The following is a 16,199-nucleotide window of genomic DNA, read 5'->3' as shown; positions in this document are numbered from 1 at the left end:
AAGTAAAGAAGTTTCTGCTGAATTCCTTTTTGGATGTATTACTAAGTATCTTATATTCATGGCCTCAAGTTGTCCTCTGCCCCACAAGTGGAAATTTAGGCTGAATTTTAACCAAAGCAAAACAGGCAGGTTTGGGTCAGGTGTCGGGGGTAAAGTCTCACAAATCTGTCTCTCAACGAAAACCTGCCTCCAGCCCACCTATTTCTGGCTTTAACTGAGGCCGGATGGTGGGTGGGCAGCCAATCCACTCCAAGGAGGCAAGTTGGAACTTCAAATATGACAATGATGCTGCGGACCTCATGATCATTCAGCTTTTCAACTTTAACTGCTGTCAGCTGGGTTTCCTGAGTGACAGGTAACTGGCAGCTTCATTGAGGCGAGGACTTTGTGGATTCAGGAGGTGAATGCCTTTACACCTAACTCCTGATCCAGGTGTCTGCCTGAAGAGCCTTCACAATCGGGCATACCTGCCCGTTCCCATCCCTACCATGACCTCCCCCTCTCCAAGGCCTTCGATCCCATCACGAGCCCTCCAATTTTCCTCGCCACCACGAGATCTCCAATTCACCCCACTACAAGGCCTCAGACATTCCCCCCCGCCAGCGACAGTTTCCTTCCTGGGATCAGCAGCCCAGCCAATCGACCCGCCCCCACTCCTCCTCCCCTCCCAGGTCAAACCCCCGCCCCCCCCTCACCCAGACAAACTCTTCCCCTAATCAGAACCCACTACCCAGGTGACCACCACCCCTCCATACTTGATCCACCCTCACCCCGATCCAACCCCGGCACAGGTGTACCCACTGCTGCGATTGTCAGTGACCGGCTTCCCACCTGACTGGCAGCCCAGCTGTCAATAAGTCTGGCCTCTGGTTGGGGAACCCATCAGTGACACCAGCGTGTGGGGAAATCCCAAATTACGGATTCCCACAACTTTCTAACCAAACTGCTCCCTGCAGGTCAGGTAAGTAAAAATTCTGTTCATCCTCTCAACATCTACCCTATCGAACCCTTCATTATTCTAGAGAAAAGAGCTACAGCCTGTTCAGTCTTTCCTGATAGTTATAACTAACAGGTTGTTAAATGTTTTGCATTGCGTCACAGAGGTAAAGGGAAGAGCTAAAAGGATAATTTAACACAGGTAGTTTACCAAGACACACTTTGATTGCAAACACTAAATGAGGCCTATTGTTTCTTTTTCCAGCAATAGCAAAGGTTTGTCAGGACAACATTCATCGTACATTGCAACTTGGAGGCCGGCAGCACTCTCCATCCCATCTTGAATTGGACGCTATTATAGTAAGTTTCATCAAAGGGCATCAGATACAAGCAAAGTCCTATGACTGGACGCTTCTCATTATCAGGGACTGAGGGACAAGATACCAATTATCTATATGAAGTAGAGTTACTGAGCAGAGTACATGGACACTCTGTGGACGCTGACCATCAATGGTAGGATGGTTCCTCAGTCACTGAACAGTTGCAAATTGCTGAAAATTGGCCTAACTTTTGACTGGTTGACAGAACTGTAAAGTGCATATAATTTGACTGATGCTCTGTTTATCTGACAGAAAGGACGCAGCTCACGGAGGATCATTGTATATCTACCTGGGAAGTTGGAGCATACTTCCAAGATCAGACCCTTCTCGGTATGTCCAAATGGCTGGGGAATGGGGCTGGCAAAAATCACTCAACTGATGGCATGCATTGGAATATACAATTTTTAGATTGAGATGGTTAATCTCCTTTACTGTTTGTGCTTATTAACCCTTTGAGTAACCTTGGTTGCGTTTTCTGTTGACTACATTTAGAAGGGGTATTGTTGGATGCAGCAGATATCACATAGCATGGTAGGAAGTGAGTTTTCCACATGATGTATTCCTGGTTTCAAACATGCAATCTGCAGTGATGAAGTCAGAAATTCCTCAAATAAGTGATTGTCATACAGTTGGATCTGCACTAGATATTCTCTTGGGTGCAGCATCAGTGGTCTCTCCTGTCAGCAGATCTCATGTCCCTTTGATCAGGAGTTTACTGTTGTCGGTTTCGCTTTTGAATTGTTTTGAGTTAGGGTTGAACTGTATAAAAAGGGAGGGAACTTCCAAGGAGAGAAGAGAACTTCCAAAGAGAGAAGAGAATTCCCAAGGAAGGAGAGAAGACCACAACCCAGCTCAGCTTTCCAGCATCTCTCTAAAAGACCCTGAGAAGTCCACTGTGTCAACTCGTGTCATCTCTTGTCTTTGAAGAAAAGCCTGCTAAATTAATTTTCAACACCTTCTGAAAAGAACTGTTTTAAAAGACCCCCGTGACCCATCTATATGTACTCAGAGGTCAGACTATATTTCAGTTCTTGGAACACAGCACATCTCATCTGCTGTTTCTTCAAGAATGAACAAGTATTCAGCCCAAGTGTTTTTTTGTCTGTAATACAGCTCTAAAATGAAAAAATCCCTTTATTTTTCCAGTTAACGGTGTATGTGTGTGTGTTTGAGTGTAAGGGGCTAAGGTAAAAAGGGAACTTTAATATTTCAATCTGTGTGTTTATACTTCATTACTGGTTGAGACTTGTTTGATAATAAACTGATAATTTGTTGTTTATTAAAGAAATCTGGTTGGTGTGTTTCAATCTGGGATAAAAATAGAGTCTATGATTGACCATATCAGTAAGTGGGAAAAAAATTTAATATATGTTGTGACCTGTGGAAAAATAGAATAAACAGTGCACTCCTCCCGCCTCAGTCGTAACAATTCAGTTAATTAAATAAATCTAGAATAAAAAGCTAGTATCAGTAATTGAGACCAGTAACTACTAGATTGTCTTGAAAACTCATCTGGCTCAATAATATCCTTAAGGGAAGGCATTCTGCCATCCTTACCCAGTCTGATCTACATGTGACTCCAGACCCACAACAATGTGGTTGACTATTAACTGCCCTCTAAAATGGCCTAGCAAGCTATTCAGTTGTCAAGAAGGCACCACCTTCTCAAGGGCAATTAGGGATGGGTGATAAATGCCTTGCCAGTGGTATCCACATCCCATGAATGAATAAAAAGAGAGGTACTCTAGGCTTACTTATGAGTAAACACATACCTGCGTCTGCAGACAGAAGTGAAAATACTTCACTCTGGTAGACAATTAGTGCCCGGTGGAGGCTCACCTTCCCCAATTAAGCTGGTGATCACTTCCTCAGAAGCATCCTATCACAGAAAAATTTGCTTTCAGTGGCACTGCATGAAAGAAGGCATAGCAGACAAATCAAGAATGAGCATTACCCCATTAACTGTTCCTACCAAGATGCCACCATCGCTTTCAACAGGCCCTGGATACACATAGCTATCATTGTTTGTTGGAAACTGTCTTTTCAGCCATCTGCTGGAAGGACATCTACAGCTACCTCATGGCATAGAGCTGTCACATGCATTGGCAATAATGGTCAACTGGTTTGAAGCTTGGCTCCTCTCCTGTAAACATGCTGACCCCATAGGATGGTACCAGGAGCGGCAGAGGTCAGCCCTCCTTACACTCCTCTCATGCAGCACAATCATTTCAGTAGCTATCAAACAAAACGGTTCCACTACTTGCCTGAAGAATCATGGGTTCACCTTGCAACATAAGAAATAGGACAAAGAGTAGGTCATTCAGCCCTTCGAGCCTTCTCCACCATTCAATAACATCACAGCTAATCTTCTATCGCAACTCCATTTTCCCATTTTATCCCTATATCCGTCAATTCCCTTAGCATCCAGAAACCGATCAGAGAGTTGTGAATCTTTGAAATTCTGTACTCCAGAGTTGTAGATGATCAGTCATTGAGTATATTCAAGACAGAGATGAAGAAATTTTTCCTCCTCTCAGTCCTAAATGGCTGACCCCTTATTCTGAGACTGAACCTGTGTCTGGATTCCACAGCTAGAGGAAACATCCTCACAGCATCTACCCTGTAAAGCCACTTAAGAATTTTATATGTTTCAATTAAATCACTTTCATTTTTCTAAACTCCAAGATGTATAAGTCCATTGTACTCAATCTCTCCTCATAGTACAATCCCCTCATCCCAAGAGTATAAGAATAAGGAAGTCTTGTTAGAATTGTACAGGGCTTGATAGGGTAGACACTGAGAGGTTGTTTCCTCTGGCTGGGGAATCTGGAACAAAGGGGCACAGTCTCAGGTTAAGGAGTCGATCATTTAGGACTGAGATGAGAAATTTTTTCACTCAAATGGTTGTGAATCTTTGGAATTCTCTACCCTAGTTGTGGATGCTGCATTGTTGAATATACTAAAGGTTGAGATAGACAGATTTTTAGTCTCTCAAGAAATTGAGGGATATTGTGGATGGGTGGGAAAGTGGAGTTGAGGCTAAAGATCAGACATGATTGTATTGAATGGTGGAGCAGCTCCAGGGTATGTTCCAAGAGTCAGTCTAGTGAACCTTCATTGATGGTCAGTGTCAGAGGTAAGGTAAGGAGTGTGGGACTGTTAGTGAATGGGGTATTGGGGTTGAGGTTACTAGTATCGCACTTGAATTCGTTCTCCATGTACAGCCCGGGCAGAAGAGGGCTGTCTAGGTTGCAGCCTCCCTTCCTCTTCCTCCTCTTCTGCCTCCTTTTTTTCCTCATGCTCCTCAACGTTGTACTCCTATTCCTCAGCTTCTCTCCTGTTAGTTGGTGGCAAGGGCTTTTTCCTCATAATGGCCAGGTTGTGCATAATCCAGCATACCACCATAAATCTTGAGATGTGCTCAGCCAACTGCTGCAGGGCTCCGCCAGAACAGCCCAGGCAGTGGAACCATTGTTTCAGCATGCCAACAGTCTGCTCTATTACATTTCTTGCGGTAGTATGCTGTGTATGTGTGCATGGATTACAAACCGGAATCATGAGCCCTTGCCGACCAGTAGCCACCATTTGGTTTGCAGTGGTGGCTGAAATATAGCAGGCACAATGAACTGCCGCAGAATTAATGTATCATGTCTTCCACCAGTATACCGGGCATTGACCTGCATGATGTGTGACCATAGACAGCACAACAGCTGGACATTGAGAGTGGAGTCCCTTTCGGTTCCAGTACAGGGCAGAGTTGACATGAGATGCAGGCAAAGCAATGTGCATGCAGTCAGTGGCACCCTGCACCCATGGGCAAGCCTGCAGTCCTTATAAACCTTTGTGCTCACTCTGCCTGTTTCTCTCTGGCAGGACAGAATTAAATGAAGTTATCTTTGAATAGAGAGCCTCAGTTACTTTCCTTGTACAAAAGTGCACTGCAAAGTGTTGTAAATATCTCTAGCACCAGCCTGGAAAGAGCCAGTTGCATAAAAGTTTGTCGTCACAGTCACCTTCACAGCCATTGGCAATGCAATCCTTGCCCTGCTCTGAGGTTGTATTTGTGGCAGCAGCAGTGGCAAATTTCAATGACAACCTCCTAGTGAAGCGCTGTTGTCTCAAACATTGGCAGTCACTAAGGATCAGGTAGGAGAATTGCTCCCTGCACACTCTGGGCAGATATAACTTCCCACTGAGCCGTTCTCCTCCTCCTCCTCCATCTATCTCGTCTAACAACTTGTCCTGCTCAGCGTGGCCTCTGCTTATTCTTCCATTTGTGCTTGATTCCAACAGGAAGGCCTACTAGTGCACCCATGTCTGGAAAACAACTGGTTTGTGCAGAAGCCTTAAAGTCAGCAAAAAAGTCCTTCAGCACCCACCACACCACTCCCTGTAGACCTCTGAAGCTTAAAACAACTCTGAAAAGCAGTAAACACTTGTAGAATTATAGCAATAGCCAGAAGAAATAAACCAATAACTAGCTTGTAAGCAATTGATCAACCCTTTAAATAGCCCTGGTTGGGGGAGGGGAAGGGTCCTTCCTGCTGCTTAATGTGTGTTTAGTGGTGCGAGGCTAAGAAAGGGCATTCGCTGGAGCATTCAGCTCCAAAATGATAGCACTGACACCAAATCAGCATTGCACATGATTGACATCATGATCTGCCGTCTCTTCATACTTCTGGTGGATGTTAAGTGCATATGCACTAGCCCCTTTACCAAGCTGGCACTTGGCATGCTTCGCATCTGAAATGTATGAGCGCACTGCGGATGCCATTTTGGAAACCTAAGGGAAATCATAAAGCTCAAAAAATGGGCACTACTAAGTCCAATTTTGCCCCTAGTGACTTTAAAGTGTCAGTCTCATCCCTGTTCTGATGAAATGTTCCATCTCTTTTGATGTTGGAGAAGTTCCTGTGTATTTTCAACATTTTCTGTTTTTAATCTCACTCAGATCATAATACTGATGTCACACTCATGCAATAGTGGCATGCTTCTAAGGTTGGGTTTAATGCACATTGATAGGATAGTGCAGAGGGAACTTTACTCTGTATCTAAGCCATGCTGTACCTTTTCTGGGACTGTTTTGGACAGTGTAGAGGAAGCTTTACTGTGCTGTACCAGTCCTGGGAGTGTTTGACGGGACCTTTACTCTGTACCTAACCCTTGCCATACCAGATGTAAAAATGTTTGATGTTGATGCCTATATCCCTAACCGTAATGACTAGAAAATTCACTTCTTCCACTCAAAAATAGGGAGTCTCAGAATCAAGGCTGCTTTAAAAATTAAATAGTTTAATTGAATAAGCAGAATTCTATTGTCTTTACAAATATTTTCAGTTTCAGGTGAAATCATTGGAGCAAATGAGTAAATACTGAGCTCCATGTGCATATAGGTCTACCACCCCTGCACTGAGTCTACCTTCTGGCCTTGAACAGATCGGCTGGCTCTGTGGTGTCAGAAAGCTTTTGCTAGCTGTACGATAGAAAAATAAGTTGAACCTGCTTTGCTTATGGTTACAGGTAGGAAACGAAATAGTGATGGAAATTTGTGCTGATATCGGGATTAACGACTCTGAAGAAGCTAAGGAGTTTTCCCTCTTTGCTGACAGGAACAATGGTGAGTAAAGGTCACCAAGCATAAAGAACCATCTGAGAGATTTATTCATTCAGGGGAGATATTGAGGAGGTTAGAGATAAGCATCAAGAGATGTAATGTGCAGAAGATGTAGAGAGAGGACATAGAGGTTAAGGGGTTAGAGACAGTGGGAGAAATAAGGTAAAGGCATACAGAAGGTATAGAAATAGACAGAGGTTAACAACAACAACTTATATTTATATAGGACCTTTAAAGTACAAGGACATCCCAAGGAGCTTTACAGGAGCATTATAAAACAAAGTATGGCACCGAGACACAAAAGGAGATATTAGATCAAATGACCAAAAGCGTGGTCAAAAAAGTGGGTTTTAAGGAGTATCTTAAAGGAGGAAAGCGAGATGGAGAGGCAGAAAGGTGTGGGGAGGATATTCCAGAGCTTGGGGCCCAGGAAACTGAAGGCACAGCCACCAATGGTGGAGTGATATTAAAATCAGGGATGCACAAGAGGCCAGAATTAGAGAAATGCAGATACCTTGGAGGGTTGTTGGGCTGGAGGAGATGTCTGAGATAGAGAGGGACAATGCCATTAGGGATTTGAAAACAAGCATGAGAATTTTAAAATCAAGATGTTGCTTGACTGAAAGCCAATGTAGGTGAGCGGGCACAGGGGTGATAGGGGAACGGGACTTGTGCAAGTTCAGACACAGGCAGTAGAGTTTTGGATGACCTCAAGTTTATGGAGGGAGAATGTGGGTGACTAGCCAGGAGTGCACAGTCAAATCTAGAGGTAACAAAGGCATGAATGAAGATTTCAGCAGCAGATGAGCTGAGACGGGGTGAAGCTGGGCAATGTTACAGAGGTTTTTTTTATTCATCCATGGCATGTGGGCATCGCTGGCTAGGCCAGCATTTATTGCCCATCCCTAATTGTCCTTGAGAAGGTGATGGTGAGCTGCCTTCTTTAACCACTGCAATCCTTGGGATGTAGGTACACCAAATGTGCTGTTAGAGAGAGAGTTCCAGGATTTTGACCCAGTGACAGTGAAGGAACGGCGATATAGTTCCAAGTCAGGATGGTGTGTGGCTTGGAGGGGAACTTGCAGGTGATGGTGTTCCCATGCAGCTGCTGCCCTTGTCCTTCTAGGTAGTAGAGGTCATAGGTTTGGAAGGTGCTGTCGAAGAAGCCTTGGTGAGTTGCTGCATCTTGCAGATGGTACAGACTGCTACCACTGTGCGTCGGTGGTGAAGACAGTGAATGTTGAAGGTGGTGGATGGGATGCCAATCAAGCAGACTGCTTTGTCCTGGATGGTGTCGAACTTCTTGAGTGTTGTTGGAGCTGCACCCACCCAGGCAAGTGGAGAGTATTCCATCACACTCTTGACTTGTGCCTTGTAGATGGTGGAGAGACACTGGGGAGACAGGAGGTGAGTTACTCACCGCAGAATTCCTAGCCTCTGACCTGCTCTTGTAGCCACAGCATTTATGTGGCTGGTCCAGTTCATTTTCTGTTAAATGGTAACCCCCAGCATGTTGATAGCGGGGGATTCAGCATCGGTAATGCCACTGAACATTAAGGGTGATTGTTAGATTCTCTCTTGTTTGAGATGGTCATTGCTTGGCACTTGTGTGGTGTGAATATTACTCGCCACTTATCAGCCCAAGCCTGGATGTTGTCCAGGTCTTGTTGCATCTGGATACAGGCAGCTTCAGTATCTGAGGAGTTGCAAATGGTGCTGAACATTGTGCAATCATCAGCGAAAATCCTCACTTCTGACCTTATGATGGAAGGAAGGTCATTGATGAAGGAGGTGAAGATGGTTCAGCCTAGGACACTACCCTGAGGAACTCCTGCAGTGATGTCCTTGGACTGAGATGATTGACCTCCAACAACCACCTTCCTTTGTGTTTTTATTTCAGATTTCCAGCATCCGCAGTATTTTGCTTTTACTGATATCTGTGATGCTGGGGACTCAGGAGGAGGCCGAGATGGATCTTCTACTTGGCACTTCTGGCTGAAGAACGATGCAAATGCTTCAGCCTTGTCTTTTGCACTGATGTACTGGGCTCCCCCATTGTTGAGGATAGGGATATTTGTGGAGCCTCTTCCTCCTGTTATTTGTTTAATTGCCCACCACCATTCACAGCTGGATGTGGCAGGACTGCAGAGTTTAGATTTGATCCGTTAGTTGTGGGATCACTTAGCCCTGTCCACTGGAGGTGGAAAGAGGTAGTCTTAGTGACGACACGAATATGAGTTCGGAAGCTCATCTCAAGGTCAAATATGACACCAAGATTGTGAACAGACTGGTTTAGTCTTAGACTGTTGCTAGAGAGCGGAATGGAGTTGGTAGCTAGTGAATGGAGTTTGGAGCAGGGACCTAAAACAATGGCTTCAGTCTTCCCAATATTTAACTGGAGGAAATTTCTGCTCATCCAGTACAGTAAAGACGATAAAGGTAGGGTTGATAGAGACAGAGAACTGTCCCTGGTGAGGCCCAATCTCCCCACCACCCCCCCCCCTCCTCCTCCCTCCTCCCACTTACGTCTTTGTCCATTGTTCCTCTTCTTGCTGGGACTGAACAGCTGCCGACCCTCTGATTGGCTGGCAGCTTTTGAAGGCAGGACTTCCTGCCTCAGAGGGGCAGAGGTCCCAACCGGGGCCAATTAAGGGCACGGGCCATGCAAAATAGAAGTATGGTTTTCAGGCCCCATGGAGACGGGTTCACCTCCGGCTTTCCAGCCAGTGGGTGGGGCCACTGCCTCAACGTTAAATTCCGGCCATTGAGTCTAAATCAATTAGATAGACCAGAAGATAGCTACTGGGAGAAATGGAAAAATGCTGCACTAGTTCAATAGGAGGGTAATCTGAGGTTTCTTGGGGCTAAGGCACAATGTTAGGATACAGGGAGTTTACTCTGAGTCTAACCTATGCTTTACCTAAGCGGAGAGTGTTTGATGAAGATACTGGATGTCTGAAATAGAATGGGTTCCACTCTCCAGAAGTACAATCCCTCATCTTGAATGGTTAAAAGAAACTCAGAATCTCACAAAAGTGGATTCATGCGGCAGTATGAGTTAGTATCAAAAGAAAAAATGCCACCATGCTTTTCAAATTGACAGTCGTCAGAGTTTTAAAAAATTGCCAATACTGGATATCTGAGTCAAGACCAGAAAACGCTGGAAATACAGAGGATCTGTCAGTATCTTTAAAGAGAAATAAGTAGCGGGAGAGCTGATAAAGTTGGAGGTAAAGAAAAGTAGAGAGGGTTAGAGAGGACAAATATCGAGGTAGACAGCATTATTGAAGAATCAGTAGAGGTAGAGATAGTTTGGGCCTTCTGTCGCCAGCTTTAGGAGGCTGCTTCATCAATTTTCTGCCTGTTTCAAGTGAAAGTTAAAGACCATCCCTTGATGTCTTGTCACAGAATTTAACCTCATCATCACTGTTTTTTTTTTGTTTGCAGGAGAGGTCGTCAGACCTATCAGATGGAACGAATACATCTTTGACTTCCTGTTAGATGATAGCTCAGTCAGTCTTCATTTCCGACGCATTACTTGGCAAGAGCCTTTGCACTTTTACAATGACCTCTATGTTAATGTACATTATAATCAGGTAAATCTTTGGCCTCTGCGTTTTCAACTTTTAAGCAACTGACTCTTCTTATTTATTCAACCCAGTCCTGGTGTTTTTCAGTTACTTCCTATTTACCTAAAAGGACAGCTGCTTTTGCCAAACAACATCCATGAGGCAGAAAAATACACTGCGATACTGGCGGCTTTTCAGCACAAAACCGAAGGAGCAGGCCCTTTGACAAATGGGTAAGTAGTGTAATCACAGAAAAAAACTACAGCTCCTTTTAGATTGGAAAATGAACTAACTGAGAGTGTTGAGCAAACAGTACAGCATACCAACAAGGTTGAAAATGGCAAAAGAAATTAGATAAGTTAGGAAGTAGTGATTAGGTGACACTAAGCTTTGGTTTTCAGAGGAAGAGAATGCCGAGGGGGGAAAAAAAGTTTTACAGCTTTGAGATCCTGGAGAATGAATCCATCAGTGTAGGAGAGAGTGGGATGAGTCTTAATTTCAAAACAGTGAGGCTCCAGAGAGAAGGGAGAGCATGTAGCATAGCATACTCACATTTTAGGAGGAAGAGAGGAAAGTTCAGCTATGTGCGGATTATATTATTGATAAATTATAAAATTATAAGAAAGGTTACAGTGGTCAAGAGGTTGGAATCCAGGAAAGGATCATTTATAATTTACATACTATTTCTTGTATGTTTTATTAATGGTGTCTTCTGTGTTGAGTTAATTAATGTTAGTCTGTTTTATTTGGAAAGAATTTATTATAAGATTTATTAGTAACCACTTTGAATTTAGCCTGCCTGCCCATTAAATCAGCCATATTGATTTCTTAAAGAAGCATTGTACCAAACACCTTCTCAGGAATAGTGTGCCCGTTTAAAAATGTTCAAACTTTGAAGTAGAGGCTTTAAAAAGGAAACATGCAAAACCTGAAAATAACAACAGAAAAATACATCATGTATCAGCATCAGACAAAGAAAAATGGGTAAATGATTTAGCTGCAGCCCTCCAGGAGACAACATTAACTGTTCGGTTCTGTCAAACACGGAAGGACCTGTTGTGCATTTATAGCATTTTCTGTGTTTATTTTGGAGGAGAAGAGGAAACTTGGCAGCTCACTGGGACTGTGAAGATTGCCAGACAGTGAGGTAGGAATGGAAGATCTAGAAGCTGAGGAAGGAAAAAAGGGCAGCCTGTCAGATGGTGGCAGTGAAGCCCATTCCTCCCACTCTAAACCCCTAATCTTGGAAGCGTCCCCCTTTCTCTAAGCTACTTTTGCCTCACTGCCCTTTTTTAATTCACTTGCTTTTTTCTCAATTAAATTCTCTAAATAAAATGAAAAACTGTCTTTCCCCCAAGAGCTCATGGAAGAATTGCTCTTCCTTTTCCCCTATGTAGCCAAGCCTGGATAGTGGTAGAGAATAGCATTGTATAGCCCATTCAGGGCACTATCACATCCGATAGCTCACACTACTTGCCTTAGGTTTGATGGCTCAGTTTTTTGTCTCTGCAGGCAGCAGTTGAAGGCTTACCTCCCTAAAACCATGGCAGGAAAACTGAACATTGAAGAGGTCCTGAATCAAACTGTCCAGGAACTCCACACAATGCACACACTCAGTCCTGTCGAAGCCAAGATCCATTTCTTAAGTAAGTGTCTTTGTGATGAGGAAACAAAAAAACTGTTAAACCGTTGCAGCAACATCTGAGAATGCTGTCCAGTAGAATGGAATGCTGTCCAAAGACCACAAACAGTAAAAATATTATGATAAAAGCAGCAATGTAGAATCTTCTGCAGTATGTAATATAGCTATATATATATATAGTATGTAATATACTTTCCAGGGTCCATAGGAAAGTTGCCTTGCCTGTCCTTCAATCCTTGGGGTGGGGGGCGGTGGGGGGTGGGGAAATGAGCTTTAGCATTCCTGGCATTTCCTAAAGGCATTGTCTTCACATTTCTGGAGTAGCTTCTGTTTATGACAACTTCTAAGCTGAAACAGTCATTAGATGAAAGGAACTGTTCCCACATTGAAAATTTCTCCGTGAATCGCCATCACAGTTTGATTTAGGTCAAAGATCCAAAGGATAGACTGAGAGAAAAGTTTGACCTGCCAAACAGGAATGGAACTGCAGTGACCTTTTACCCTGGGGGCCCAGCCTGGTCTGATATTTTGGACGATAATCTCTTCTGTCCAGTAGCCCCTAAATGAATGAGTCTGGACTGTTCATTTCAGGTAATGGGTTAGAACCTGATCTTTTATCTCTGAAACCTGGATTTAAATCCAGCCCAGACTAATGGGATGAAAGTTTCCTTTAGCTGCTAGCTCCAAGGATTCCTACTGACCAGAATTTAACGCCCCACCGCCCACCAACCCCTGGGAGCGGGCTAGGAAGCAGGTGGGGCGTAAAATCATGTGGGGGTGGGGGGGAGTGTCTTGCCCGATGCCTACCTGTCCCACTGCTAAGGGCCATTTGAGGTCCTTAACTGGCCAATTCATTGCCACTTAAGGGCCTCTTCCCACAGCCGCTGGTATTTTACCAGCAGAAGATGGGAAATTCAGCACTCAAGGAGATTGACTAGTAATACATGGCGGCTTCCATGCGGGCTGGGGGGGGGTAACTTCCTGATCGGGCAACCCGTGCCCTATGGAGAGCGCCCCCAGCCGCATGGCTGCCCCCGTTAAAACCAGCCCCCAGCCCTGCTCTCCGACCCACCACAACCCACCCCCACCCCGTCCCCCTCCCACCAGGGCCTAGCTGATTGTCCCGGTGATACCCAACCAACCACCACCATCAACCCTCCCCACACGTCCCCACTCTTACCTCTTTGAAGGGTGCCGTCCATTGTTAAAAAACATAGAAACATAGGAAATAGGAGCAGGAGTAGGCCATTCGGCCCTTCGAGCCTGCACCACCATTCATAACGATCATGGCTGATCGTCCAAACTCAGTACCCTGTTCCCACTTTCTCCCCGTAGCCCTTGACCCCATTAACCCTAAGAATTATACCTAACTCTTTCTAGAATATATTTAATGATTTGGCCTTAGCTGCTTTCTGTGGTAGAGAATTCCACAGGTTCACTACTCTGGGTGAAGAAATCCCTCCTCATCTCAGTCCTACATAGCTTACCCCTTATCCTTAGATTGTGACCCCAGGTCCTGGACTGCCCCGCCATCGGGAACATCCTTCCTGTATCTAGTCTGTCCAGTCCTGTAAGAATTTTGTAGGTTTCTTTGAAATCCCCTCTCATTCTTCTAAACTCTAGCGAATACAAGCCTAATTGACCCAATCTCTCTTCATACGTCAGTCCTGCCATCCCAGTAATCAGTCTGGTGAACCTTCGCTGCACTCCCTCCATAGCAAGAACATCCCTCCTCAGATAAGGAGACCAAAACTGCACACAGTACTCCAGATGTGATCTCACCAAGGCCTTGTATAATTGCAGTAAGACAGCCTTGCTCCTGTACTTGAATCCTCTCGCTACAAAGGCCAACATACCATTTGCCGCCTTAACTGCCTGCTGCACCTGCATGCTTACTTTCAGCGACTGGTGCACAAGGACACCCAGGTCTCGCTGCACCTTATCTTTCCAATCTATCGCTGTTCAGATAATCTGCCTTTCTGTTTTTGCCACCAAAGTAGATAACCTCACATTTATCCACATTATACTGCAGCTGCCATGTATTTGCCCACTCACTCAACCTGTCCAAATCACACTGGAGCTTCTCAGCATTCTTTTCACAGCTCACACTCCCACCCAGCTTTGTGCCATCTGCAAACTTGGATATATTACATTTAATTCCCTGATCTATATCATTAATATATATTATGAATAGCTGGGGTCCTAGCACTGATCCCTGTGGTACCCCACTAGCCACTGCCTGCCACTTGGAAAAAGACCCATTTATTCCTACTCTTTGTTTCCTGTCTGCCAACCAGTTCTCTATCCATGTCAGTACCTTACCCCCAATCCCATGTGCTTTAATTTAATTTTGTTCCCCTTCTTGCTGGGACTGAAGAGCTGCCGACCCTCCAATTGGCTAGCAGCTCTTGGAGGCAGGAGTTCCTGCCTCAGAGGGGCAGAGGTCCCGATGGGGGCCAGATAAGGGCATGGGCCATGCAAAATAGCAGTATGGTTTTCAAGCCCCATGGAGGCGGGCTCACCTCTGGTTTTCCAGCCGGTGAGTGGGGCCACCACCTCAACGTTAAATTCCAGCCATTGAGTCTAAATCAATTAGACAGACGAGAAGATAGCTGTTGGGAGAAATGAAAAAATGCTGCACTAGTTCAATAGGGGGTAATCTGAGGTTTCTTGGGGCTAAGGCACAATGTTAGGATAGAGTAGAGGGAGTTTACTCTGAGTCTAACCTATGCTTTGCCTAACCGGAGAGTATTTGATGAAGACACTGGATGTCTGAAATAGAATGGGTTCCATTCTCCAGAATTACAATCCCTCATCTTGAATGGTTAAAAGAAACTCAGAATCCCACAAAAGTGGATTCATGCAGTAGTATGAGTTAGTAACAAAAGAAGAAATGCCACCATGCTTTTCAAATTGAGATGTCACAGAGTTAAAAAAAAAAATTGCCAATACTGAAAATCTGAGACCAGAAAATGCTTGAAATACACAGTGGATCTGTCAGCATCTGTAAAGAGAAACAGTTTAATATTACCCTTAAGCCTGTTCTGAAGCACCTGAAGTGTGAACCTTTTTCTTTTTGATTTTTCTGATTGTGAAAAACCTGCTGTATTTCTGGCATTTTCTGGTTTTATTCATTGGTGAATCACTTTAGAGGGTGTTGTAAAGTTTAAAATAACCTGTAGTGCTTAATGAGGCAGAGTAAAGGGATTTTTACTCAGTACTTAACCCATACAACATCTGAGCTGGGAATACTTGCTGGGACTGTACAACTGAATCTAATGCATACTACAGCTAACCTGGAAGGGCTTGCTGATTTTTAAAAATTCATTCTTGGGATGTGAGTATCACTGGCAAAGCCAGCATTTATTGCCCATCCCTAACTGCCCTTGAGAATGTGTTGGTGAGCTGCCTTCTTGAACTGCTTATGTATATGGTGTACGTACACCCATAGTACTGTTAGAGAGGGAGTTCTAGGATTTTGATCCAGCGACAGTGAAGAAGTGGCAATATAGTTCCAAGTCAGGATGGTATATGACTTGGAGGAGAGCTTGAAGGTGGTGGTGTTCCCATGCAACTACCGCCCTTGTTTTTCTGGGTGGTAGAGATCGCAAGCTTGGAAGTTGCAGTTGGACAAGCTTTGGCAAGTTGCTGCAGTGCATCTTGTAGGTACCGTGAAAGAGAAACTGCTCTTTTCTGCAACAAAGGCAACTCTCATCCTGATGAAGGATGGACTAAATAGCCCTAAGTGACCAGGTGGGTTAGGTGCAATTGGTTTATTTACTGGAGCTAATTGGGGTTTATCTGCTCTATACCACAGAGCAGAACTCTGGCCAAATGTTTCCACAATAGATAGTGACAGAAACAGCAAGCTGTGTGTAGTTTCAGCATTATCAAACGTTAGCTATCAGAAGGTTGATTTGCTCCTCTTACCTCCTGTTGTATGGAATGCAGCCCAAGAGAAATGCTGGCTGATTGTGTTGCTGTATTTCATGATTCTCAGTCTCTGATGTATAACAGTTTCTAATGCATTATATTTCTCTATCTGCTGTTGTCTGTTT

The 16,199-nt window shown here is 44.4% G+C and overlaps 1 protein-coding gene across 1 annotated transcript in view; it reads left to right on the top strand.

Moving 5' to 3' along the window:
• myo15b (myosin XVB) overlaps window positions 1-16,199 on the top strand; it is a 183,697-nt gene that overhangs the window by 137,901 nt on the left and 29,597 nt on the right. The window contains exons 34-39 of the mRNA XM_068058629.1: window positions 1,202-1,296; window positions 1,569-1,646; window positions 6,837-6,933; window positions 10,378-10,526; window positions 10,608-10,732; window positions 12,012-12,145. Coding sequence (XP_067914730.1) covers window positions 1,202-1,296; window positions 1,569-1,646; window positions 6,837-6,933; window positions 10,378-10,526; window positions 10,608-10,732; window positions 12,012-12,145 — 678 coding nt within the window. The remainder of the gene's footprint in view (window positions 1-1,201; window positions 1,297-1,568; window positions 1,647-6,836; window positions 6,934-10,377; window positions 10,527-10,607; window positions 10,733-12,011; window positions 12,146-16,199) is intronic.

The sequence above is a fragment of the Heterodontus francisci genome, chromosome 26 (assembly GCF_036365525.1).
Source record: "Heterodontus francisci isolate sHetFra1 chromosome 26, sHetFra1.hap1, whole genome shotgun sequence".
Lineage (NCBI taxonomy): Eukaryota > Metazoa > Chordata > Chondrichthyes > Heterodontiformes > Heterodontidae > Heterodontus > Heterodontus francisci.
This window is presented reverse-complemented; position numbering and strand designations above follow the sequence as displayed.